This window comes from Neofelis nebulosa, chromosome 9, assembly GCF_028018385.1.
Source record: "Neofelis nebulosa isolate mNeoNeb1 chromosome 9, mNeoNeb1.pri, whole genome shotgun sequence".
In the NCBI taxonomy this organism is placed as follows: Eukaryota; Metazoa; Chordata; class Mammalia; order Carnivora; family Felidae; genus Neofelis; species Neofelis nebulosa.
In genome coordinates, this window is record NC_080790.1 from 50,724,099 (window position 1) to 50,751,995 (window position 27,897).

The 27,897-nt window shown below is 36.5% G+C and overlaps 1 protein-coding gene across 6 annotated transcripts in view; it reads right to left on the reverse strand.

Annotated features, from left to right (window-relative positions):
* Positions 1-27,897, reverse strand: part of ALMS1 (ALMS1 centrosome and basal body associated protein) — a 228,863-nt gene that overhangs the window by 67,159 nt on the left and 133,807 nt on the right. For 5 of the 6 annotated variants that reach the window (XM_058683687.1, XM_058683688.1, XM_058683686.1 and 2 more), the window contains 5 exons: positions 26,828-27,069; positions 22,098-22,223; positions 9,455-9,625; positions 6,417-6,554; positions 2,869-3,039 (listed from right to left, as the gene is read on the reverse strand). In XM_058683687.1, the coding sequence (XP_058539670.1) occupies positions 2,869-3,039; positions 6,417-6,554; positions 9,455-9,625; positions 22,098-22,223; positions 26,828-27,069 (848 nt within the window). Of the gene's footprint in view, positions 1-2,868; positions 3,072-6,416; positions 6,555-9,454; positions 9,626-22,097; positions 22,224-26,827; positions 27,070-27,897 lie in introns of those variants that run through there. The other variant, XM_058683691.1, reaches the window with a different exon arrangement.

Below are 27,897 nucleotides of genomic sequence, written 5' to 3' on the forward strand. Positions count from 1 at the left end.
ATAATTAATTATTGTATTAAGGTCCAGAATAGAAAAATCTACAGAGACAAAGTAGATCAGTGGTAGGTGATGAGGAGGTAGAGGGGATGATAGCTAAGAGTATAGGATTTGTTCCTGAGGTGATGAAAACATTCTAAAATCAACTGTGTTGATGGCTGCACATTCCTAAGAATAGGGTAAAAACCACTGAACTGCATACTTTAAATGGGTGAACCGTACCGTATGTGCATTATATGTCAATAAAGCTTTTTATAAATGTTCTATGGGCAGTTGAAAAGTTTTAAAGTTTTTTTAAGGCATAGAAACATTTCTACATATCTATGATCAACCTCATTATTTGCATTATTCCAGGATGTATTTTCAACTATGCTTTTTATAAATAATTTCATTTCTATGATCTCTCATGAGCCAAGGATGTATATTCAACTTCTCTACTGTTATTCTGTATTGTCCATTTCTCCTTAAAGGTTCTCTAGAGTTTTCTGCTAGTGTATGGTCTGTTCTGCATTCCTCCCATCGCCAAGCAAAATTCCTTTTCCCCAGTTAAGCATCTTTTTCTCATGTTACATATATTTTTATGCTAATTCATGGTTAAAGAGTTATGTGTAATAGCCTCTTTGTGGATTGCAAATCAGTATAAAAATACTCCTCCTTAAGAGAGGGAGGGAGGCAAACCATAAGAGACTCTTAAATACAGAGAACAAACTGAGGGTTGATTGGGGGTGCAGGGGAGAGGGAAAATGGGTGATGGGTATTGAGGAGGGCACTTGGTGGAATGAGCACTGGGTGTTGTATGTAAGCGATGAATCACGGGAATCCACCCCCAAAACCAAGAACATACCGTATACACTCTATGTTAGCCAACTTGACAATAAATTATATAAAAAAAAAATATTCCTCCTTAATTCCTGCAACAGTCTGGGTGTTGTCTATATTAATATCATGTCTCCGTATTTCTTTTTAATATATATCTAGTTTTCCTTTATTTTCAACCATTCTGTGTCATTTTATTTTCAATGTGTATGCTATATAGCATGGAACTCAGCTTGTTTTTTAACCTAATTTGAGAAGTTTTTTTTTTTAATAGATCAATTTATCCCATAAATGTTTATATTGTCTTATATATGTCTTCCATTATCGATTTTATGGTATTTTCTTTTGTTACAAACTTACTTTTTTCTTTTTTCCTCCCTTTATTTTCCTGTTACTCTTAGCATTTTTCTAAATAGTTTGGATGTTTTGTAGTTTGATTTTAACTCTTTTAGAAGTAACTTTTATAATTTTAAATACTGTAACTTATAAAGCTTATGAAAGAAAGTGAAGACACAAAGAAATGGAAAAACATTTGATGCTCATGGATTGGAAGAATACATATTGTTAAAATGTCGATACCACCCAAAGCAATCTACACATTCAATCCCTATCAAAATAACACCAGCATTCTTCAGAGCTTGAACAAACAATTCTCAAATTTGTATAGAACCAAAACAGACCCCAAATAGCCAAAGTAATGTTGAAAAAGAAAACCAAAGCTGGAAGCATCACAATTCTGGACTTTAGCCTATATTACGAAGCTGTAATCATCAAAAAATGACACAGAGATCAATGAAACAAAATAGAGAACCCAGAAATGGACCTACAAATGTATGGTCAACTAATTTTTGACAAAGCAGGAAAGAATATCCAATGGAAAAAAATACAGTCTCTTTAGCAAATGGTTTGGGAAAACTAGACAGCAACGTGCAGAAGAATGAACCTGGACCACTTTCTTACACCATAGACAAAAATAACTCAAAATGGATAAAAGACCTAAATGTAAGATAGGAAACCATCAAAACCCTACAGAAAACAGGAACAGCCTCACTGACCTAGGACGCAGCAACTTCTTACTTGACATGTCTCCCGAGGCAAGGCAAACAAAAGCAAACATGAACTACTGGGACCTCATCAAGATAAAAAGGTTCTGCACAGTGAAGGAAATAATCAGCAAAACTAAAAGGCAACCAACGAAATAGGAAATGATATTTGCAAATAAGATTTCGGATAAAAGTTAGCATCCAAAATCTATAAAGAACTTATGTTCTATATATTCTTTTATGTTAGAAATAGGGGGCCATGGGTAAAAAAAATAAGATAAAAAAGAGAGGAAGGCAGACCCTAAGAGACTCTTTAATACAGAGAACAAACTGAGGGTTGCTGGAGGGGATATGGGTGGCAGGCTGGGCTAAATGGGTGACGGACATTGAGGAGGGCACTTGTTGGGATGAGCACTAGGAGTTCTATTTAAGTGAGGAGTCACTGGGTTCTACTCCTAAAACCAACACTGTATGTTAACTAACTTGAATTAAAAAAAAAACAAAAAAAACAAACAAAGAAAAAGAAATAGGGGGGCATGGGTAAACATAAATCTGATCCTGGCTCTTTTTTACTGTAATTTTTTAAAAGTTTGTATTGAGGCTCTTTCCGTCTTTATCACAGTCTTCTGGAATACCTTCAGATTTTAGGTTTTCCCTATTTCAGTAATGAGACATGATCCTTGATTTCTAGTACTATCAGCCTTAAAGTATTTGTTTGTGATCCTGTTTCTAAGTTCACAACATCTTTTCCCAATGGTAACAATTATCTTACAAATCAATATATACATCTAACACACATAGCACATGTGATTTTCATGAGAAAGCAAAAAAAAAAGAAAAAGAAAAAGAAAAAGAAAAAAAGAAAAGAAAAGGAAAAATGGATCTCTATTTAAATCATGAGGCAATATTATCAGAATAAAATGGAAACACACAGACACAGGCTCTGTCTCTCTCTCATTCTCTGTCACTCCTCCTCGTCCTCCCCGCAACTCCCCTGCCACAATCTCATTACCTGCAATATCTATCTGCAAGGATTCTTGATCTTCTGTCCAGGCTTCCTTAGGAACTGTCCTCTTACTATGGATCTCCTCATTCTGTTTAATGGCTTCAGTGTCTGCTGGACTTTCAATCTTTATGTTTTGTAGTCGAGCTGAGGGCTCTGCAGCAGCAGCACCACTAGAACCTAAGAGAGGTAAATTAACACAGTATCCAGACCTGGAAGTTGACAAAAAATATTTTTAAATGCCTCTCAAGCATCTAATATGTGAAAGGCACTGTTACTGATATTTTAGAAAAAAATAAAAAGGCCATTTAGAAATGTGTTTAGAAACTCTTAATCCAAATTGGAGTTTAAAAATATACAAAAACAACTGTCATACAAAATAAGAGAATTATAGCATAAGAGAAAGACAGATAAAGAAATATATGTACTTAAAGGAAGAGAAACTACCTCTAGCTAGGAGGATCACGGAAGAACTCTAAAATAAAATACTGATTTGAGAATGTGTTAGAATACACATTGAGATAGAAAAAGAAAGGCATTTTAGGCAAAGGTAACTACATATAAAAACAATAAAGTCAGGAAAGCAACTGAACATCTAAGAAACAGAGCAAGTATATGGTTTATTTGAGCATAGAATTTATAAAGAAAAGAGGTGTCTGAAAAGTTGTTTGGTAGTTGATTATACTGTTCTGAAAGAGTGTGGTAAAAGGGTTTAGATTTTACTCTTAAGGACAATGAAAACTTTTTGATTATGAGATTAACGTGATCTATTTCTGGAACATTCATTTAGCAACAGCAAAAAGGGGGGTAAAATTTTGAAGTGTTGCCCAGAACACAACATAACTTGTGAAAAAAAGCAATACACAAAAAGAGAAGTGGCTAATTATGCTCCAAAATGTTTCTATTTACAGTCGTGGCAGAGACTACCAGCTGTCCTCTGAAATCCATTTTCCTTTCCTCCAAAATAAATCGCTGACAACAGAGTGGCAAGGCTCAGTGGATCTTGTGTCCTTCATATTCCTCCCAGTGAGTGCCTTCATGAGCACAAAATCCATCTGCAGCCATATACTGGTTTAGAATCCGAGGCAGAAGCAATTGCAGGCAACCAGTGTCCCAAGTCCTGTCCCTAGGTTACTAAAGAGCAGCCCTAGCCATCAGCCCTTGGAAACAATTCTGAAAAGGAACTGGCATCAAAACAGAAAAACAAAGAATCAGAAAAACAATGGGCTTTGGAAGATTTTGATTTGGCCGCCTGCTGGGTAAAAGAAACTTTCCCTAAATGTTTATTTGGGGAAAGAAAAAGCAAGTTTATCCTGGCTCTTGAAGTATTATTTAAAGCTCAACTGAAGAAGTAAGAGGTAAGCATCAGTTGAGAAGTACAAATCCAATCCCACCTTAGATATTCAAGTATTTTCAGACTATATGGTTACTCCCATGATGCCACCAGAATTTACCTAATTCTAGAATATGTACCCCTTGGACTTGTCTATGGAGAACCTCACGAACTGTCAGTCTGATGAGCAGAGGACTGCAACTCTTAGACCACAGGATTCGCAAATGCCCCGTCTTACCATAGTTTAAAGAGAGTTTTCATGGAGACATTAAGCCAGAGAACCTGCTCCTTAAACGAACTGAGAATTTAAGATTACGGTATATTACGGTATATGGCCTCATCCTCCAGAACCACCCACTGCGGCACCATGGACTACTTGCCCCCTGAGATGATTAAAGGCTGAATGCATGCTGAGAAGGTGAATCTCTGGAACCTTGGGGTTCTTTGCTATAAATTTCTAGTTGGGAAGCCTCCTGCTGAGACAAACACATACCAAGAGATCTATAAAAAAACAACAACCCATGAGCTGAATTCACATTCCCTGACTTTGTACCAGGGGGAGTCAGGGACTTCTTTTCTAGGCAGCTAAAGCATAACTCTAGCCAAAGCCTGATTCTCAAAAAAGTACCTGAACACTCCTGGATCACAGCAAATTCATCAAAACCATCTAGTAGCCAAAAAAAGCAAAGATTCAACTTTGAATCTTTCCATCTTAAGAACCTTACAGCGAAGAGTGCCTGAGTGGCTCAGCTGGTAGAACATGTGACTCTTGATTTCAGGTTTGTAAATTCAAGCCCCACACTGGGTGTAGAGATTACTTTAAAAAAAAAAAAAAAAAGGAACCTCTCAGGGAGAGAAATCCCTATGATGCCACGGCTGCTGTAGAATCTGTCAAGAACCAGCTACTGACATTCATCTTATTGCTGACTGCCTGCCTCCAATCTAGAGCATTACAGATTTTTTTTTTTTTTTTTTTTGCTGAGCAGGTAGTACTTTGGTCTCCTATTCAGAAAGTTTTACTTCAGTAAAGATGACACTCTGAAATGAAAGAAGCCACAAGACCTGTGCTAACTTCACTGGTTTCATAATATGGGGGCAAGGTTGAATTGCAGCTACCCACAGCCTGTTTTGAGTAAGGCGTCCTTGTGGAAGATGAAGTCAGGGTCTGGCTATGGGAAAGTGACCGCTTTGTTCTTACGTGATCACTTAAAGAGCTGTGCAATAACCTTCCAAGTACCTGAGAGGCTGTGTGTATCTTACTGGGTGGCCAAGTCTGGAAAAGCTTCAGAATGAACATGTGATTCTTTTTTTTAAATGTTAAAATGAAGATTTTTGTTTTTGTTTTTGTTTTTTTTAAATAGAAACTTGGTTTAATTGGGCATACGGTTACCAGAATAAAGATTATATTTCCCAGCCACCCTGGCAACACAGCTTGATGTGAGCGTGTGACTAAGTCTGGCCAATAGAATGGAAGGAGAATGGTACGTGTAACTTTTCAGAAATATTTAAAAGAAGGAATATATTTTTTTCTTTTCGTTTCTTCCTTTCTGTTTTCTGTTGGCTGGAATATGGACCTGATGGCTACCATATGAGAATGGAGGCTAAAAGTGTTGGAACAACAGGAGAGACAGAGCTTTGTTCCTTGATACAGTGGAGTACCAGGTCATCCATGGATGTCTATATCTGGATGTTTACAAGAAAGAGAAAAAATTCCCTGTGTTCTTTTAAGCCAATGCTATTTTGTTTTTGTTTTCATCTCTCAGAGCCAAAATGAATCCTAACTTAAACACACTATTATAGGCATTTTTAATTAGCATAATCCCATTGAACTAAATTAACAGGATAGGTAGGTAGAAATAAACAAGCTGAATTCCTAAAGAATAAAAGGTTTACGTACAACAATGGTATTAGAGAGTGAGCATCTCCTAGAACTAATTTTTTTTTTTATCAGTAAAGTTTTTAAAAGTCCATTAAGTGAATTTCTGGCAATGAGATTAACTTGTGTACTATCTTTCCAAAGTTCTCCAGAAATGTCTTAAAGAGCTTTAAAAAATGTTAATTTCACCAGTTAATCTATACCAGAAACTTGCAGCTAATATCCTATTTCACATATGAGCAACACAGAGAAAAGTTGAAGACAGCAAGGGAATAGAGAATACTTGGCTGTTTATACTCATTTTAGAAGGCTAGAAGAAAATAATATGCAGATAATCCAGTTAGTTACCTGCAGTGGCTGTCTCCAAGAATTCTTTCTCTTCAGGTTGGGCAGCCTTAGCCACTGCCATTTTACTGTAGATCTCCTTTTTCTGGTTTTTGTCTGAAAGGCTCTCATCCCCACTGACAGAAACTTGAACTTCGGCATCTGGAATAATGACATCATGTGAAAAGACAACAGGACAAAGGAAAAGACAATAAACACAACAGACAAGTAACCCCCCACTCAAAAAAATAAGCCTCAAACAAAAACCCAAACCTCTTCATACATCAAGAAAAAAAGCATCTGTAGGCCCCACCATATAAAAGCTATGACAATTATGGTGGGTTTACAATATGAATTGGAAAGTTTTCCATATTTTTCTGTATACGACGATGGTTTAAGTAAAATACCATTTTAAATTAAATCTGTTCTTTGCTGATTTGACACAACAGTTAAAAAAAAAAGATCAGGTATTTTTTCAAAGTAGAAAAGTAAATTTGAACTCCTCTTTGGAGTTCTTTGGTCTATTCCAAGTTTTTGTCACTTTGTTGAGGCAATTTTGATATTTCATATAATCCTAGAAAAGCATCTAGAAAAGCACCATTTAGATTTTATGTATAATACTCATATGATTTTTTAAGATCTCCTGAAATTATATCCTTTTAAAATTTTCTAATACTTTCTACTTTCTTTCTTGGTCATACTTGCTAGAGATTTATCTATCTTATTGGTCTTTTTTAATCAGCTCTTTTCTTTTTTATTATATGAGAAAACCCAAGTATAAAACAGTGTTACTAAATATATTAAAATCACCAATGCGGGACGCCTGGGTGGCTCAGTCGGTTAAGTGTCCGACTTCAGCTCAGGTCATGATCTCGCGGTCCGTGAGTTCGAGCCCCGCGTCTGGCTCTGGGCTGATGGCTCAGAGCCTGGAGCCTGCTTCCGATTCTGTGTCTCCCTCTCTCTGCCCCTCCCCCGTTCATGCTCTGTCTCTCTCTGTCTCAAAAATGAATAAACGTTAAAAAAAAAAAAATTTTTTTTAAAAATCACCAATGCAACAACTAGGATAACAGTCATCATACAGTTAATAACGTTTATATATTTTTTAAACTATCTTATTTTTAAATGTTTATTTTTTAGAGAAAGAGAGAGGGAGGGAGGAGAGAGCAGACAGAGAGAGAGAATCCCACCTGGGTGTTCTGCACTGTCAGTGTAGAGTCCCACATGGGGCTTGAACCCACAAACCATGAGATCATGACCTGAGCCAAAACCAAGAGTCAGATACTTAACCAACTAAGCTACCCAGGTGCCCCATTTTATTTTAGAGAGAGACAGTACGCATGAGTGGGCTCTGAAAGGGGCAGAGGGGGAGGGGGGGGGGGAGAGAGAGAGAGAGAGAGAGGGGGGGGGGGGGAGAGAGAGAGAGAGAGAGAGAGAGAGAGAGAGAGAGAGAGAGGGAGAGAGAGAGGGAGAGAGAGAGGGAGAGAGAATCTTAGGCCAGATCCATGTTCACCGCAGAGTCAAATGTGGGGCTCGATCCCATGACCCTGGGATCATGACCTGAGCCAAAATCAAGAGTTGGATGCTCAACCAAATGAACCAACCAGGTACTCCAAGGTTATATGTTTTTACAGTGGGCTGAAAAGAGATACATCTCTTATTGCTAAGTATGGATATTTTTCAACAACAAAAAAAAAAATCAGAAAAGCAGTGGACATTACTAAAGACATAACATAATGTGTCTCCCAAAGAGCTTAAGAAATATTACAGATATGATTTCCTGTTGTAAAGCCTTAGTGATACCATTCTCTGCCTTTTCAGCAGCAACCTTTACGCTGAATTTAGAGTTTATCAATCTCTGATGTTTCTGATGTTTTTACTATATTGCATGTATTATCCACAATACACGGGGCACCCTTGGTGGCTCAGTTGGTTAAGTGTCTGACTTCAGCTAAGGTCATGATCTAGTGGTTCAAGAGTTCGAGCCCCACATCGGGCTCTCTGCTGTCAGCGTGGAGCCTGCTTTGGATCGTCTGTCACCCTCTCTCTTCCTCTCTCCTGCTTGCTCGTGAGCACACAACGTGCATGCGCCCTCTCTCTCTCTCAAAAATAAACATTAAAACAAACAGGCAAACAAAAAAACAAAACATGCCCAAACTGGAACATAGAACTACCCTATGCTTAAAATCTGCCCTGGGATCAGTAGCACCTATTTGGCTAATAGCTATGCAAAGGAATAAAAAACTGTAAATGAACAAAGCAACACAGTTACACATGCAGAATTTTTAGTGGCCCCTGGAGTCTCCATTTAATAAATACTACCATGTATCAACTAAAGAAGTATAGTATCAAGGATGCAGAGGAAAAAAAAAATCAAGCAGGTCCCTAAATATTAAAAGCTTTTATAAAATAGTAAGGCCTTTATCTGGGGATAAAATTGAAAATTCAAATAGCCACAGTGACCAGACAGATAAGGTAGATGAATGAAGCAGACTGGCTCTGAGAAGTGTGGAGAATTAAAGCAAACAGGAGAATGTACATCTTCTCCGCAAGTAACAGCCATGACTCAGGGGCAGGTGATCACTGCCATGAAGGAATGCAAGCTGAGGGCAACCAGATATTCTGATTTTTCCAGGGAAGACCTAAATCTTATTTTTAAATGTCAGCAGCAAAATGAAAAGAATTTAAAATACCATGTGAGCCATATACTTCCAACCTATGAAAATATTAGTTTGTACCATCTGACAGATAAATTCATGAGGCATATTTAATCAAGATTTTCTGGATTTCAGTTTGTAAAATATACGTGATTGGATATTTTTTTATTCCAAAAGTTGCAATCTATTTTATTTCCCACAGTGAAAATACAGCTTATAGTTTTAAGAAGCCTGTGAAGCATTTTGAAAGATTTCATAAATATTTTACCTTCTTATACACACCCAATAAAACAGCTAACAGAAAAGTTTGCATAACACCAGAAATAAGATGAAGACTGGAAAATATTCTCATTTTGGATGACCAGGAAAAAAAAAAGGCCACAAAATATAAAAAGTGAATACAGTTACCTGCATTATCTTTCTGAGGGGGGTTTTTCCCCACTGGGAAGGATGGCTTAGCCACGGCCCTCTTACTGTAGATCCCCTCTTTATGTTTAGTGTCAGCAGGGATGGACAGGTCATCATCCCTGGTGCCTAGCACCTCAGCTGGGAAGTCTGGAGCGATGGCATCATTGGATCCTACAGCAAAGTGGGAAAGTAGTACAATTAACAAATATATAGACATGAAGTTGAACAGAGACAAAAAACTTACCTCTTAAACCGCTTCTATTAAAAAGATACAATAGGAGTGTTGCAGTGTGATCAGAAGGGGATGTCAGACATGTACAATAAATTGCAACAATATAAGGTGGAGAAGCAAATGACAGAAGATATATAGAGTATCAGTTCAGAAGAGAGACAATTTCCAGTCAGGAAGATTTTCAAAGAGAGGAGAATATTATAGACTGTAACCTGAAAAATAAGTAGGCTTTTTGAAATATGCAGAGGAAGGAAGAAAGACATTTTAGGCAGAGGTGAAACATGAGCAAAGACAAGAAGGCAGGAAAGCAAAGAGTATATAAGAACCACAGTCACTTTAGGGTCAGGCCAGATCATACAATATATTAAAGAAAATGGTGGGAAATATTAAAACATAATTGTTTGGGACAAAATTCAGCAGGGTATGGAATCCCAAGCCAAAGAGTACAAGTTGTACTCTTTGTATATGAAATGCAACATCATTGTACATTTCTAATAAAGGGAAAATGTAATCAGCTATGTTTTAGGAAGATTAATCTGATGGTAATACAACATAGAAAACATTCAAAGGAAAATCTTGTGTGATAAATACAAGATTTGAAGGTAATTTTTATTTTTTTAAAATACATTTCAATATTCCCATGTCCACTGGTAAGAGAAGTTCATTGATGCCACAAAAAAGAGGTGAAGAATATCTCTGGACATACGAGAGTTTTTAGCAACTAGAACAGGATCTTCTATAAAAATGTTTTTTCTTTCTAATCTGGGATTCTGCACTTCATGCATTTTCTGGGTACCTAAAATATATATGCCAGTAAGAGATGAGAAAGCAGTCTCATTAGTACAGTGCAAATATAAGTAAGTCATGAGGATTTTTTAAGGATAGATTGCAAGGACCCTACTAAGTCTTCTGGATCATATGTACAGATTAAATTACGCTTTTCTCAACTTCTGTGGCATCACTTTCTCTTATTTGCTCCCCATGTCTCTTGCAAATCCTCAGTATCCCTACTACTACCAAATCTCTCAATGCTGGAGTTCCTCAAGGGGTCAGAACTCTTCTCTTCCTGAGTGAACTCATCAGCTACCAATGGATGGAATACTATCTATCTACATGCTGATGACCAACAAATATATTATCTCTGGCTGGGACCTTTCTTCTGAGATTCAGATTCTAGCATTCAGGACATAGCTAGCCCTTACAGCATCTTTTGAAGAAATTAGAAAAAGGTGTCCCTTCCTTAATTAAAAAATTAAGATATTATATTTTATGGCATAATGTAACAATTGCACATGGGATCATTCTCCTCACAAATACTTCCAGATACCAGACAACATACATCACCAGCAGCAAGCACATGCATACTCTTCAGCAGCACCCTTGGTTCTCCAAGAAAGGTGACTGTGTCAGGTTCACTCACAGTCAGGTAGTCCCGGAAAGCAGTGGGTAGATGAGCAAGACAATCAACTCAGTGGAGCTGAGAGCAGTTGAAAGACAGTGTAGCCTGATGCATGTGTATATGCCAACAAGCGTATGTGCACTTGTATTTTCTGGCATCCACGCACAGCTGCAGGGTGTGTAAGTATAGATTTTTGTCTGGGGCAGGAAGAGAGTTAACACTGCTCCAGAACTCAAACCTTCAGGCCCACCTGTGTGTTTTCATAAAAAATACTGTATGTCTGTCTATATGATGTGAACAGTGCCACCTTCTACACGGCACCCTTACAAACAACCTTAAATGTGTAAACCAACTCAACAGTCACTACTCAGCAGTCTAACTACTGCTGTCCTTGCTTCCACTTCTAGAGTTGGCTCCCTGTCTTCTGACCCATGAAGTGATAAATTTTATCTAGCAGCCAAATAAATCTTACAAATGTAAATGAAACCACAGTTGTCTACCAGAATAAAATTCAAATGTTTTAATATGGTTTACAAGACCCTGCATGATCTTGGACTTACCTATCTAACCATATCTAGTCACTATTCTGCTCAAACCACACTAAATTCTCATCTGTCAAATGCATCCAACTCTCTCCTCTTTCAGGAGTTTTTCCCAGACTGCTCCCTCTGGGCAGAACACTGTCATTCCCCACTCTCTGCCCACTTAACCTGCCTTTACCCTCTAAATCTTGTCTCTCAAGTTTTTTCCTTGGAAAGGCTTTCAGGAGCTCCTAAAACTCTGTTCCAATTATTCTCTTCCAATTCTACTTTATTTTCTTAACACTTATTATTTGTAATTATGTACTTATTTGTGGTCTATTTATTTACTAACTATAACAACATTCCACACACTCCACAATCTTACGGAGCATGTTCATTCTGCACACTACTGTAAACGTAGCACCTAGTATAGTATCTCGCAGGAACACGGTAAGAGCTTTAATAATTTTTGGTTGAATAAAAAAAATGAATGTGAAATGAAAGCTTTTTGTCACCTTAAGAAAAAAAAAAACAAAAAACCAACTTTGGTTATACATGCTTTGGAATGAACACATGCTGGGACTGCAATGTACATAGTTTCTTATCTATTTTTTTCACTCAATTCGAGATAAATTTTAAATGGAATTTAGAGTTTAAAGTTAGCATATAAGATGAAAAACCATACAGGGTGGAAATCACTCTGGAGGGTTCCTTAAGGCACTATGTTGAAACTGACATTCTGTCTGTTCAATGAATCCACCAGAGTGCACTTTTCCCTCCTGGCTTGCAACAAATCACTGTGCCTGCTTCTGAGCACCTGATGAAGTAAGTATCTGGCCACATTGTTCCCATCATCCATTTCAAATTCCATCATGATAATACGTTAAGTGTAGACCATGCACAAGTTCCTGGTGTTAAGTCCTACAGACTGAAAAAACTTAAGAAGTTAAAAGTTAAGCCCCTCTGGTTTTATCTTTTTTTAAAAAAATTTTTAATGTTTATTTTTGAGAGAGAGAGAGAGAGCACGTGAGGAGGGAAGGGGCAGAGAGAGGCGGGGGGGGGGGGAGGGGGGGGGGACACACAATCTAAAGTAGGCTCCAGGCTTTAAGCTGTCAGCACAGAGCCTGACACGGGGCTCAAACTCACGAACTGTGAAATCATGACCTGAGCCGAGGTAGGATGCTTAACTGACTCAGCCACCCAGGCGTCGCTAGCCCCTCTGGTTTTCAAAGCCAAATATTATGGGGATTTATCTTCCCAGTGCAGGTCCCCTGTGCCAGGGGTGCCTGGTGTGGAATCTGTTCTTTTCCCTTCTCTGTGCTTGTGGTGTCCCTTCCTCTCATGGTCAGTCTTGTAGATCAGTTTGGTCCCTGATTCTCTCTGCTCTTCCTGCCATTTTTCTTGTGACCTCTTCACTACAATTAGCTGTGGAGCATCTGCTCTGCCAGTCTTTGGGTCGTTTTCTGGGTTATTTACACTGATGTAAATGTTATCGAGGTGTATCTGTGAGATGAGGTGAGTAGGATCCTCCTACTCTGCCATCTTCCCTGGCAACTCCCTACCCCTCCCTTTTAAAAAATTGAGATACAGGGGTGTCTGGGTGGCTCAGTCGATTAAGCATCCAACTCTTGATTCTGGATCAGGTCATGATCTCATGGTTAGTGAGATCAAGCCTTGTGCATGGTTTGTGAGATCAAGCCACAATACAGAGCCTGACAGTGCAGAACCTGCTTGGGATTCCTGCTCTGCCTCTCTGCCCCTCCAGCTCATGTGCTCTCTTTTTCTCAAAATAAACAAACATTTAAAGAATAAATTAAAAATAGGGGTGCCTGGGTGGTTCAGTTGGTTGAGTGTCCAACTTTGGCTCAGGTCATGAAGACTGACAGCTCAGAGCCTGGATCCTGCTTCAGATTCTGTATCTCCCTCTCTCTCTGCCCATCTCCACTGGCTTGCTCGCTCACTCTCTCAAAATAAACATTAAAAATAAGTAATAAAAAAAATTGATGATACAATTCAAATAACATAAAATCCACAAATTTAACAAGTGTACAAACGAGTAATTTTTAGTGTATTTACAACCACCACTGCTATCTAATTCCAGAACATTTTTGTCACCCCCAAAAGAAATAGACACATTAGCAATTACCCTCCATTTCCCCCTCTCCCACAGCTGCTGGCAACCACTAATCTACATTCTGTCTATATGGATTTCCTTGTTCTGGACATTTCATATAAATGGAATTATACAATATGTGACTTTTCAACTGGCTTGAATTGTGTATTTCTCCCTTTAATAGCATCAGGTGCTTTTCTTTCTTTTCTTTCTTTCTTTCTCTCTTAATTCTGCCAGTTTTCTTTATGTATTTGGGACTCTGTTGTTAGGTGCATATACATTTATAATTTCTTTATCTTCTTGATTTATTAATGCTTTTATCATTACAAAATGAACTTTGTCTTTACTAATAAATTTTAAAGTCTATAATGTCTAATAATAGACACTCTAGCCCTCTTTGGTTACTGTTTACATGACATATCCTTTTATATCTCTTAACTTTCAGCCAGTTTGTCTTTGAAACTAAATAAAATTTTCTGTAGACAGCATACAGAGTTGGATGTCTTTTTATCTACCTTGCCAATCTCTGCCTTTTTAATGGGAGTATAACCTTCATTTACATTTAATGCAGTTGCAGATAATGGAGGATTTAGGTCTGCTATTTTTCTACTTTTTTCTCTAGTATTATGTCTTTTTTGTTCCTCAGTTTCTCTACTAATACATTTTTTTTTGGTGTTAAATAGATATTTACTAGTGTAGCATTTTAATTCCTATGGTGACACTTTTACTATATGTATTTTTAGTTATTTTTCTTAGTGGTTGTTCTTGGAATTGCCACCCATGTTTTAATATAAATTAACAATCTATTTGGGTTAAAACTGAATTTCAACAGTATATAAAAACTTTTCTACTGTATAGCTCTCTCTCCTCCTTTCTTTATGCTGTTATTTCCACAAGTTATATCTCTATACGTTTTTGTAAAATAAGAATTATTATTATTGCTCTATGCATGTCTTTGAAATCATATGAAAGAAAATGGAATTAGAAACAAAAATATGTTTATACTTTTATAGTTAACCTATATAGTTATCTTTACCAGCACTCTTTATTTTTTCATATGGATTCAGGTTACTGTCTCATGTCTACTCATTTCATCCTGAAGAATCCCTTAGTGTTTCCCATAGGTCAGCATGCTAGCAATCAACTCAGTTTATCTGGAAATGTCTTAATTTCTCCATTTTTGAAGGGCAGTTCTGCCAAATACAGAATTCTTGGTTGACACGTTTTTTTTCTCTCAGTTCTTTGAATATGTGATTGCAATGCCTTTTGGCCTCCAAGGTTTCTGATGAGAAATCAGCTATTAATCTTATTGAGGATCTTTTGTACACAATAAGTAACTTCTCTCTTGCTGGTTTTAACATTCTCTTTATATTTTTAACAGTTTGATTATGGTGTGTCTAAATGTGGATATTTTTAAGTTTATCCTGCTTGGATTTCCTTCAGTTCATCAGATGTACACATTCATAGTAACCATAAAATTTGGGAAGTTTTTCTCCAAATATTCTTTCAATCCCATTTTTTTTTTCTCTCCTTCTGTAACTCCTATTATGTATAAAATAGTACTCCTGGTGGTGTTCCAGAGGATTCTAAGATTCCGTTCCTCTTTCTTCATTCTTTATTCTTTCTGTTTCTCACACTGGATAATCTCAATTGGCCTATCTTCATGTTCACTGATTCTTCTGCCTGCTGAGCTCCTCTAGTGAATTTTTAATTGTATCTTCTGTGCTTTTTAGCTCCAGAGTTTCTATTTGGCTCTCTTTTTTTGTAATTTCTAACTTTTCATTGAAATTCTCGGGGCGCCTGGGTGGCGCAGTCGGTTAAGCGTCCGACTTCAGCCAGGTCACGATCTCGCGGTCCATGAGTTCGAGCCCCGCGTCAGGCTCTGGGCTGATGGCTCGGAGCCTGGAGCCTGTTTCCGATTCTGTGTCTCCCTCTCTCTCTGCCCCTCCCCCGTTCATGCTCTGTCTCTCTCTGTCCCAAAAATAAATAAAAAACGTTGAAAAAATATTTAAAAAAAAAAAAAAAAAAAAAAAAAGAAATTCTCTATTTGAGGGGCGCCTGGGTGGCGCAGTCGGTTAAGCGTCCGACTTCAGCCAGGTCACGATCTCGCGGTCCGTGAGTTCGAGCCCCGCGTCAGGCTCTGGGCTGATGGCTCGGAGCTTGGAGCCTGTTTCCGATTCTGTGTCTCCCTCTCTCTCTGCCCCTCCCCCGTTCATGCTCTGTCTCTCTCTGTCCCAAAAATAAATAAAAAACGTTGAAAAAAATTAAAAAAAAAAAAAAAAGAAATTCTCTATTTGATTAAGACACTGTTCTCATACTTTCCTTTAGTTCTTTGATATAGTTTCATTTAGCTCTTCAAACATATTTTAAGTAGTTAAGTCTTTAGTTAAGTCTAATGTCTGGAATTTCCCAGTTTCTAAACTGTTATTTTTCTTGTGTATAAACTGTATTTTTTGGGTTTTAATTTCCATAGCTTGTATTTTTTTGTTGAAAATGAAACATCTTAAATAATAAAATTGGTAATCCTGGAAATCAGATTCTATCCACTTCCCAAAGTTTGCTGTTGTTGCTTTATGTTTTTTTTTTTTTAAAGTAACTTTTCTGAACAAATTATGTAAAATCTATTGAAGTTTCTACTCAAATAGCTTGGTGGTCAGTTAATGCCTAGACTGAGACATCCTCAAACACCTAGAACCAGTAAATATGGGAGATTTACAAAGGGACTTTGTGTGCATGTCAGGGTATACCTTCAACTTTGAGCTATGCAGTTGTCAACTCTGCCTTAGCCTTCTTTTTCTTCTTGCACAGAGACTCAAGGGGAGCTGTAGGTAAAGGGTAGGGTCTTTTCAGGTCTTTCCTGAGAATACACACAGCTATATGCACATGGACACTCTTCTAGAGTCCCAGGAATATGTCAAAGCTTTTAAACATCTATGGGCATAAATCCCTGGTTTTACGTTTAAGCTTTTGGTTACTCTATTGTTTGCATCAGGCATTATAACATTAAAACACTTGCCTATAAACATTCTTGCATCCCAAGCATGTGCACATGTATGCGCACGCACACACGTACACACACACACAGGCTTTTTACAACAAATGAATATCTCTGAATGAGATTAAATAAGGACAAGTCTTTTGAATGACAGATCAAATATTGACAATTCTTTGGGAATGAAGTTTTGAAACAGGTCTAGCTCTGTTCTGTCCCCTCTAGTCCTGGGAAAGCAGGCTGATACTTTTCAAGGTTATTACAGAACTCAGTCTGGGGATGAGATTAGGGCAAGTTTTGAAAAAGTTTTCTGAAAAGTTTTGCCAATTTTTTGTTGCTTTTATCAAGAGACAAATTCTTAGGTCTTTAACCTTTTCCCGCTATAATGCCCCACTTCCTTTAAAATGTTCCAACCAGTTCTCTCCCCATAGCTTTTTGCTCCTATTGACCATGATTATTAATATATAAATATTTGAATGTCTATAATGAGCACGGGTATAAGGAATAAAATTGCTTACCAAAAAAAGTCAGGTCTCAGAACTTACTATCTATTATAAATAGAATCCTGTTCTACTTAGGAATCTTAAGAATGTTACTGGGCATAATAAGTAAATGTCTAACAACTATCTCTTCTTTGGGGAGTTGTTACCTTTATCTTATTTATATTTTATGGATTTAATTAATTCAAATGTTTATTCATTCTCAGTTAAGGAAAAATCTATTTGGCCCATATATTTGCCACTAATGGTATATGACGTGCCCTTGGCCCAAAATGCTAAGTGGATCTTTCTTGTATCTACTGATGCATGATATATTAATTGACAACAGCTATTAGAATAATTCCTAGGCTTTCATCCTAGAGTAGCTCTACTGTTTAAGAAAGGATTTTCCTACTATCAACTTTCTCACTCTGAGAACAGATAGAGAACATGAAAATTATAATCTCAAGTATAATATAGTTATTAGATCTCCTGTTGTCTTATTGATGTATTCAGTACTTTACTCACAGGGACAGTATTTCTCAGGACACAGTGTACCATCACTGAATTATTTTCTCCTCCCACCATTGTCCAATATTTCTTAAAATTAATGTCTCCAACTATATGAAAGAGGGGCATAAACAAATAGCAGGACACTATGGGCCTCAAAAAAAGACATCAGATCAGATTTTTATTGGTAGACATTCCATCTTCTGACCTGGGGCCTGAAAGTAAAAGACTGATCAAAGTTTTCCTGTCCAATTGTTTTCTTGCTGGTAGCCATTATGTGTGTGTGTATGTGTTTTCCATTAAGTGTGCTATTTTTTTAAAGTTTGTGTTTAAATTCCAGTTAATATCCAGTGTAATAGGAGTTTCAGGATACAATATAGTAATTCAACACTTACATACGTTACCCAGTGCTCATCACAACAAGTGCACTCCCCATCACCTATTGAACCCATCCCCCCACCCCTTTCCCCTCTGGTAACCATAAGTTTGTTCTCTAGTTAAGAGTCTGTTTCTTGATTTGCCTCTCTCTCTTCTTCTTCCCTTTGCTCATTTGTTTTGTTTCTTAATTTCCACATAAATGAAATCATATGGTATTTGTCTTTCTCTGACTTATTTTGCTTAGCATAATACTCTCTAGCTCCATCCATGTCATTTCAAATGACAAGATTTCATTCTCTTTTATGGCTGAGTAATGTTCCATTGTATATATGTGTATATACACATCCTCTTCTTTATCCATTCATCAAATGATGGACACTTGGACTGTTTCCACAATTTGGCTATGGTAGATAGTACTGGTGTAGATACACCAGGACGCATATGCATGTGTAACTTTGAGTTAGTATTTTTGCATACTTTGGGTAAACACCCAGTAGTGCAATTACTAGATCATAGAGTAGTTCTATTTTTCACTTTTTGAGGCACCTCCATATGGTTTTCCAGAGTGACTACACCAGTTTGCATTCTCACCAAATGTGCATGAGGGTTCACCTTTCTCCACATCCTTGACAACACCTGTTGTTTCTTGTGTTGTTGATTTTAGCTATTCTAACAGGTGTGATGTAATCTCTCATTGTAGTTCTGATTTGCATTTCCCTGATAATCAATGACATTGAGGATCTTTTCATGTATCTGTTTGCTATCTGGAGGTCTTCTTTGGAAAAATGTCTAACTCATATATTCTGCCCATTTTTACTTTTTAGTTTTTGAGAGAGAGAGAACATGAGTGGGGGGAGATATAGTGCCCATTTTTTAACTGGATTAGTCATTATTAAGGTAATGGGTTTTATAAGTTCTTTATATACTTTGGATACTAACCCTTTATCAGATGTCATTTGCAAATATCTTCTCCTATTCCATAGGTTGCCTTTTAGCTTTATTGATTGTTTCCTTCCCTGTCCAGAAGTTTTTTATTTTGACAAAGTCCCAATAGTTTATTTTTGAATTTGTTTCCCTTGTCTCAGAGACATATCTAGAAAGAAAGTGCTATAATTGAAGTCAAAAGAAGTTATTGCCTGTGTTCTTGTCTAGGATTATGGTTTCACGCCTCACATTTAGGTCTTTAATCTATTTTGACTTTATCTTTGTGTATGGTGTAAGAAAGCGGTCCAGTTTCATTCTTTTCTATGCTGTCCAGTTTTCCCAACACCATTGTTGAACAGACTGTCTTTTTTCCATTGGATATTCTTTCCTGCTTTGTCGAAGATTAACTGACCATATAATTGTGGGTTCATTTCTGGGTTTTCTATTCTGCTCCACTGATCTATAGGTTTATTTTTGTGCTAGGACCATACTGTTTTGATTACTATCGCTTTGTAATATAATTTGAAGTCTGGAATTGTGATGTCTCCAGTTTTTTCTTTTTCAAGGTTGCTTTGGCTATTCGGGGGTCTTTTGTGGTTCCATATAAATTTTAGGATTGTTTGTTCAAGCTCTGTGAAAAATGCTGTGGGTATTTTCAGAAGCATTGCATTAAATGCGTAGACTGCTTAGGGTAGTACAGACATTTTAACAATATTTGTTCTTACAATCCATGAGCATGGAATGTCTTTCCATTTCTTTGTGTCATCTTTAATTTCGTTCATCAGTATTCTATATTTTTCAGAGTACAAGTCTTTCATCTCTTTGGTTAGGTTTATTCCTAGGTATTTTATTGTTTTTGGTGCAATTGTAAATGAGACTGCTTCCTTAATTTCTTTCTGCTGCTTCATTATTGGTGTATAGAAATTCAACAATTTCTGAATGTTGATTTTGTATCCTGCAACTTTACTGAATTCATTTATCAGTTCTAGCAGTTTTTTGGTGGGGCCTTTTGGGTTTTCTATATATAGTATCACATCATCTGCAAACAGTGAACGTTTTACTTCTTCCTTGGTGATTTGGATGCTTTTTATTTATTTTAGTTGTCTGATTGCTATGACTAGGACTTCCAATAGTATGTTGAATATAAGTGGTGAGAGTGGACAGCCCTGTCTTATTCCTAACCCTAGAGGAAAAGCCCTCTGTTTTTCCCCACTTAGGATGATGCTAACTGTGCATTTTTCATATATGATTTTATTATGTTGAGGTATGCTTAATCTAAACTTACTTTATTGAGGGATTTTTTTTAAAATCATGAATGGATGTTGTACTTTATCAAATGCTTTCTGTGTATCCATTGAAAAAGATCAGATGTACTGTGTTGATTCATTTGAAAATACTGAACCATCCTTGCAACCCAGGAATAAATCCCCACTAAGTGTGTTTTTATTTTTATTATTTTACTTTTTATTTATTATTATTATTTTTTTTTTTTTTATTTTATAAGAGAGTGCATGAGCAGGGGAGAGGGGCAGAGGGGGTAGAGAGAATCTAAAGCAGGCTCCATGCTCAGCACAAAGCGAGATGAAGGACTCGATCCCACTACCCTGGGATCATGATCCAAGCTAAACTCAAGAGTCAGATGCTCAATTGACTGAACCACCTAGGTGCCCCAAGTGTCAGAGCCTTGCATATAGTGAAAATTTCTTCCAGTTTCTGGTTATAGGCTTAATAATTAATCTTAACATTTGGTAATAAGAGCATTTTTGTTGGTCTTTTTTTTTTTTAGTGGCACCATAGTGGGGAATTAAAAGCAGTTATACCAGGTGCTTTTCATTACCATTAGATACTCGTTCCGTCCTCTTAAAGTTAACCAAAAAATATGCCTAAGACTAGGGAAAATTCGTCATGTACAATTCTTATACATATAAAGATGTCTATTGGCAAATTGTGGAAAAAAAAATTATATCTGAACTGAACCAAGTCATCTCAAAATGTTATCCCATCAATCCAAACCCCACACCACACCAATTCAGTATCCTTATCTTAAAATCCCCACAGGAAATATTTACTGAGTTCCTGCATGGGGTGCTACTCATCTTCTAAATCTGCAATTTGCCGGTGGCGATCTCACAGGGGTGCTGTGGGATATTTTAAAACTCTACAGAAACAACACTAATACCTGGTACCTAGTGTACACTACACAAACTACTAGCTCAAAGAACTTTCGATTTTCAATACTAGGGGCGCCCGGGAGGCTCAGGTGGTTAAGCATCTGACTCTTGATTTTGGTTCTGGTCATAATCTCACGGTTCGTGGGTTTGAGCCCCATGTGAGACTCTACGCTGGTAGTGCGGAACCTGCTTGGCATTCTTTCTTTCTTTCCCTCTCTCTCTGCCCCCTCCCCTGCCCCCCGCTCATGCTCTCTCTTTCACAAAACAAATAAACATTAAATTTCCATATTAGATAATGCCATATTCCTTTCAATGATGTTGTATCTTTGCAAAGCTAGATTTTTGGGTTTCTATAGTAAAAGCAGCAAATAACTGTGGTTGTGTTCAATTTCATATCAAGGTTTGAAAAGTTGTACAAGTGTTCTAATAGCTGCACATATCTCATTAGTAAATAACTGTGGTTATTTATGAACAAAGTAAAATATTTTCTTTCAAAACCCAAAACCAAAAGGAAATACCTAATATTTTTATTAAGTTGCTAAATCAAAACAGCAAATATTTATGTCCTAATAAACTTATAGCTGTTTCTAAAAATACTTCTTGTTTTTACATGCATTCCATATAATAATGAGAAAAAAAAATCACCAAAACACTAAGGGCACTGTGAACAGAGAAAACTTGGAAACCTTTGTCTGAAAAGGAGTCCACTAAACCAAACAAACAATTATCCATACAATTTTCTTCATTAAATACATCTTGCCAAATAACTTACTTTTCTGAACCATAGACTGGCTCATGAAAAAGCTCCATATTTCATTAAAGGTTTAAATATCACTGAATTTTCACATGTCATTCTAGAATTAACCAGCTAAACCACAAATAAAATTTCAAAAAATAAAAATTTGCTTAATTTATGCAGATTACCTGAGTGAGAGCTCTCAATGGTGGTATCTGATCTGGAATCCAGATAAGAAGGAATCTGTTTTAATTGTGGAACATAGTACATCCTGGTACTACCAGGAGGCTTATATGGCAACAGTGAAGGCTGGGCTAAGGAGATAAAGATGAGAACAATTAATAAGAAGATTTGTTAAACTTCACTGAACAAATATTGAGTGCCTTTAATGTGCCATGCAGCGTACAAGATTTGTGGCATATATCAGGGCACCGGGCTGGCTCAGTTGGAAGAGCATGCAACTCTTGATCTCAGGGTTGTGAGTTTGAGCTCCATACTGTGTGTAGAGATGACCTAAAAAAATAAACTTCAGGTCTGCCTGGGTGGCTCGGTTGAGTGTATGGTTCTTGATTTTGGCTCAGATCATGATCCCAAGGTCATAGGATTGAGTCTCGTGTTGGGCTCCACACAGAGCATGCAGCCTGCTCAAGATTCTCCCCACCCCTGCCACTTGTGCTCGTTCTATTTAAAAATAAACAAACAAATAAATAAACTTTAAAAAAAAAAAAGGATCTTTAGCATATATGAACTAAAACAAAAAATCTCTGCCTTCAAGAAGAGCTAGCATTCTAGAGGAAGGAGATATACAGTAATAACACATTAAATAAGTAAATTATTTATTATTTTAATAAATTATAAGTTACATGAAAAAGAAATTAGAAAATGCTGAGGATTATTAGTAGGACTACTAGGGAAACCAGGGCAAGATGCAGTTTAAATAGAGTGGTAGGGGGGCGCCTGGGTGGCTCAGTGGGTTAAGTGTCCGACTTCGGCTCAGGTCATGATCTCGCAGTCCGTGAGTTCGAGCCCCACGTCAGCTCTGTGCTGACAGCTCAGAGCCTGGAGCCTGCTTCAGATTGTGTGTCTCCCTCTCTCTCTGACCCTCCCCCATTCATGCTCTGTCTCTCTTGGTCTCAAAAATAAATAAACATTAAAAAAATTTTTAAAAAATAGAGTGGTAGGGGTAGGTTTCACTGAGATCAGTTTTTTAGCAATCTAGTCCATGTACAGATGGCTCTAACTAAAACCCACTTTATCTTATATTGAACCCCAAATTGTTAACCCCTTACTACTGGTCTTATGGTCTTATTCTGTCCCCCAGAGTCATAGAAAATAAGTCTAATTCACTTCTATGTGAAAGATCTTCAAAATAAATTTCTTCTTTTCAAAATAAAGTTTCAATTATAGAAGTATAAATTCCCAATTTTAAGAAAATACATAAAAATTGGTATAGTTTTGTTGTTGTTAGTTAATTTTAGCTATTTGGTGGGTGTGTAATGGCATATCATTATGGTAAACATTTGCATTTCCCCAGTAATTATGTTTAGAATCTTTTCATGTGATTATTGCCATAAAATTTAAACTGGTAGGAATAATAGTGAATTTATTAGCACAGTCACTGCGCACAACATCGGTATTAAAAAACACAATTGTGTTTCTATACACCAGCAAAACCACATAGGAAAAATACTACATACAGTGTCATGAAAGAAAAATATAATATCAAATATCTAATGAATAAATGTAAATAAAGATTTCTTCACTGAAAACTATGAATAGATGAATGTATATACCATGCTCATGAATTAAATACCCAATAATGTAGACATGCTAATTACCTCCAATTCAATATATTTAACACATTTTTTAAGAAAGGAAACACATAAAAGTAAAAAAGACAAAGTCCTACCAAAGATAACTATTAACATTTTAATCTATTTCCTATGTGTCCTTTCTCACTGTCTTATGTGTTGACACAGTTGTTTGCCTATAGTATGTAAAAATGTGGAATTCAGTGTTTCTACTCTGCATTTATAATAAAACATTCATTTTATTTCCTGTCTTTACATTTTATATGGCTATACTACAGGTTAAATGTATGTATCCCTTCTCCTAATATTGAAAATTTAAGATGAGTTAAATTTTCAATTATAAAGAATTCTGTGAATAAAGATTTTCCTGGTTATAGCATACCCATTTCTCCCCTGCTGCCCCATCTCAGATAACTTCTCTGATTATAGAGTGAAAAATTATACCGTTTATCAAGTTTTGTTTTTAAAAACACTAACTACAAAAATGTTATCTAAAATGTCTGTACCAATGTATTAATTTAATTATTGTAGAGGAGGTTTTTTTTTTTCTTTATACATGTTTTTGTTTCTGTGAAGTCAAGAGAAGGGAAAAATTTAAACAACAGGAAAAATACGCTGTAGCCTTCACTTCTATCTGGTTATTGCTGTTTTCATTATTGTTAGAACACTGATTAATTTTCTTCCTCTACCAGTGTATATAACGTTGGGTAGTGGTGGTTAAAGTTATATTTCGGTGAAATACAGCTGCAAAAGACAACTGGGCAGAATTACAATGGACCCAGAGCAAACATGGCTCTCATAGGGAGATGGAGAATTCTGAGACCAGTAAGTGTCTTTTCAAAATTCTTGACAATTTTATGTTTGGATGCAATAGTTTTAAGGTTACTTTGTGCTGCCTGCCTATAAGAGAAGAAGTGACTACAAAGCAAATAATGGTTGCTGCTGGGAAAGAATAAAAAGACTGGAGAAGAGTAAAAAAGAAACTTCAACTATAAAATAAATTTCTTCAAAAAATTTGAAAACAAACCAAATATAAACATATAGTATATTATTCTGAATTTTGAAATTCAGAATAGTGACCACATAGTCATGTGTTTAACATACGCTTTTTTGAAATTTGAAATGTTTTCATACAAAAAAACCCCCACAAAATTTTACTTTTAAATCCACAGTATTAAACATAATATTTTATTAGTAATCCAATAATATTAATCCTTTAAAGGAATCCTTCCAGGTCCTGTATACAAAGGTAAAACCATAAATTATGGTCTCTATATAAATGTATGCATTTGATGTGAGCAGAAATTTAAACCACACTCTCACAGTTGGATTTCCCCTCTTGTGCTTCTCCCACCACCATGAGAACAACATAACCCAAAGTAGGTATTTCTCATTAGCCTTGGTTTCAGAACAAGGCATATGGAACAGACCCAAACCATTTCTGTAGCCTAAAGCCAAACTCCAATTGACCCACAAAGTCCATGAGTGAAAAAAGCAAATGTTTATTGTTATAAAGCACTGAGATTTTCAAGGTTGTTTAATAGTATCACTGTAGTACTAGGTAACTGATATAGACAGAAAGGTGTTCTTTGTGATATTTATTAAACTGTAGATTTGGGGGGCATTTTTTTCACAATGAAAATGTTTAAGAAGTATAACTATCTTAACATATAAATGTACTTGTTGAAATTAAATTCACTGAAAGTTAAATGCTGAACCAAGAAATTCTCTTTCATTATTTAGGTGTATCCCATCTTTATCTACAGATAGATAACCTTTTTGCATAAGGAGAAAAACTTACAGTAACATTTTGAGTAGACCTGTGCTAACTATTAAATACTTTAAAATTAGTAACTTAAAGTTCCCACCGTCATTTGAGGGAAGAACGGAAACTTAATTGTTAATTTTCCTGTTATTGGTCTGAAAAAGAAAATAACACTCTAATTCGAATGTTATAAAGTATAAGCACTATTGAAATATCACTGTGACAACAGCAATATGAACACTCTAAATGTAGACCTTATGGTAGAGACTGCTAGCTATTCATCAAAATCCACTCTTCATCCTGAAAAACATAGCTAAACTATTCCTAGCTATGAGAAAATGATCTGAGCCACTTCTAGGCCTAGTACGTGTGCTTCTCTCTCTTTTTAAAGTTTATTTATTTATTTTGAGAGAGAAAGAGAGCAGAGGAGGGGCAGAGAAAGAGGGAGTGAGAGACTCCAAGCAGGCTCCACGCTGTCAGCGCAGAGCCTGACATAGGGCTTGAACCGGAACACCGTGAGAGCGTGACCTGAGCCAATCCATTGGGTTCGATGCTTAACCAACTGAGCCACCCAGGTGCCTCCACAAGTGCTTCTCTATGCTTTTTCTGTCCCTTCTAGCTGATTGTGGTGGTGAATCCAAGGTAACTGTGGGATCCATGTTTTGAAGACAGCAAGCCAACCTAGGTCTTTGGTCATTATTTTATAAGAAACAGATTGGTATTGTATTTGTACTATTATATATTTTTGCTACTATTTAACATTGTATTATATGTAACATTTAATATAATACAAAATGCCAATAATTCACTTGCCAGCCTAAAACTAGACCTCCACAGTTTTTAAATTTTTATGAACTACTTGCATTATTATAAGTATCATGAGATAAAAATATGTCAATCGCAAGCAGCATGAGTTCCACATAAGTTTTTTTTTTTTTTAAGTTTATTTATTTATTTTGAGGTGGGGGTAGTGGCAGAGAGAGAGGGAGAGAGAGAATCCTAAGAAGGCTCTTCATTGCCAGCACAGAGCCCAATGCGGGGCTCGAACTCACAAACCATGAGATCATGCCCTGAACCGAAACCAGGAGTCAGACACTTAACCAACTGAGCCACCCAGTCACACCAACTTCCACATAAATTGTAACTCCACTAGAAATTAAGGCAAAAACATAATCACACTCTCTTCATAGCTGTGTAAATAAAAGACGGATAGAATCGCTTGGATCCTAATGCATAAAACAAAAATTTCGTTTTCTCACTAGAAAGACCTCCTCACAAATTTCTGAGATCACTGCATATAAAAGTTGGTATTATGACCTAAAATGTAATCACATTCTCTTACCATCTGTGCCATGAGGATGAGTAATCTGTTGAACTGAAGATGATGACACAAACTTGACAGGAACTTTGTCCAGGTTCTGGGTACTGGGCTCTGGACTTTCAAATCCATGATCTTCAGCATTAATAAAAATTTCAGATGAAAACATGGTTTTTCCTGGACTTTCTGTTGTTATCTGAGTGACTGCATCAGATGATAATTTTCCAGAAAAGGCAGAAAATGGGGTCTTAATCTCCCCTGACGGTCTGAACAAAAAAGAGAAAGGACACAGCAGGTCATATCCGTGGCTTATCAAATACTGTAATCTCTTTCCAAAGGTAGCTTCAAGGAATATTTTGTGGAGATACATCAACTTCAAATGGTTATTTCTACAGTACCCTTTGCCATCTGAGATACTTATAATCCAATTGTGCATGAGTTTACTTTTATTCATTTTAAAATCTACTTTAAACTTCAATTTAGAATGCTATCATACAATTTAGCTGAGTAATAGTACTTTTCAGTTGAAGTAAAAATATATTCATTTCAAAAAATTACTAGAAGTCCACTATAAATTAAATGCATAGTGTACAAAAATAAACAAGAAATAATGACTTGCATGAAGAAGTTTATGTTAGTGGGGGAACCAGAGATTTTCAAAATTGTAATTATGTATTATGATTTGAGAATTAATATTAAAACAGAATAAAGAAATTACTGAATAAACACAAAATGAAAGAAGATAAATCTTGTTTACAGAATTCCAAATAATATATGTAGATACTTCCCCATCCAAGGAGGTGAAGATTAATCTCTCCCTTCTCCTTTGAGTATGGGCTGGATTAAGCAACTGGACTCCAAAGAACGGAGTAATAAAAAAGGATAAATAGTAACTTTATAGTGTAGAAACCTAGCGAACAGCATGGTGATGAAGGGTCATATCACCAATGTTGTCATGTAGATGTCACATTCTCTATGCTATGATGTGAAGCAATGGGTATTTCCTTCTTACGGTATTCTTTGCCAAAACTCCTAATTCAAGTCTAATCATGTGAAAAACATCAGCCAAACCCAGACTGAGGGACATTCTACAA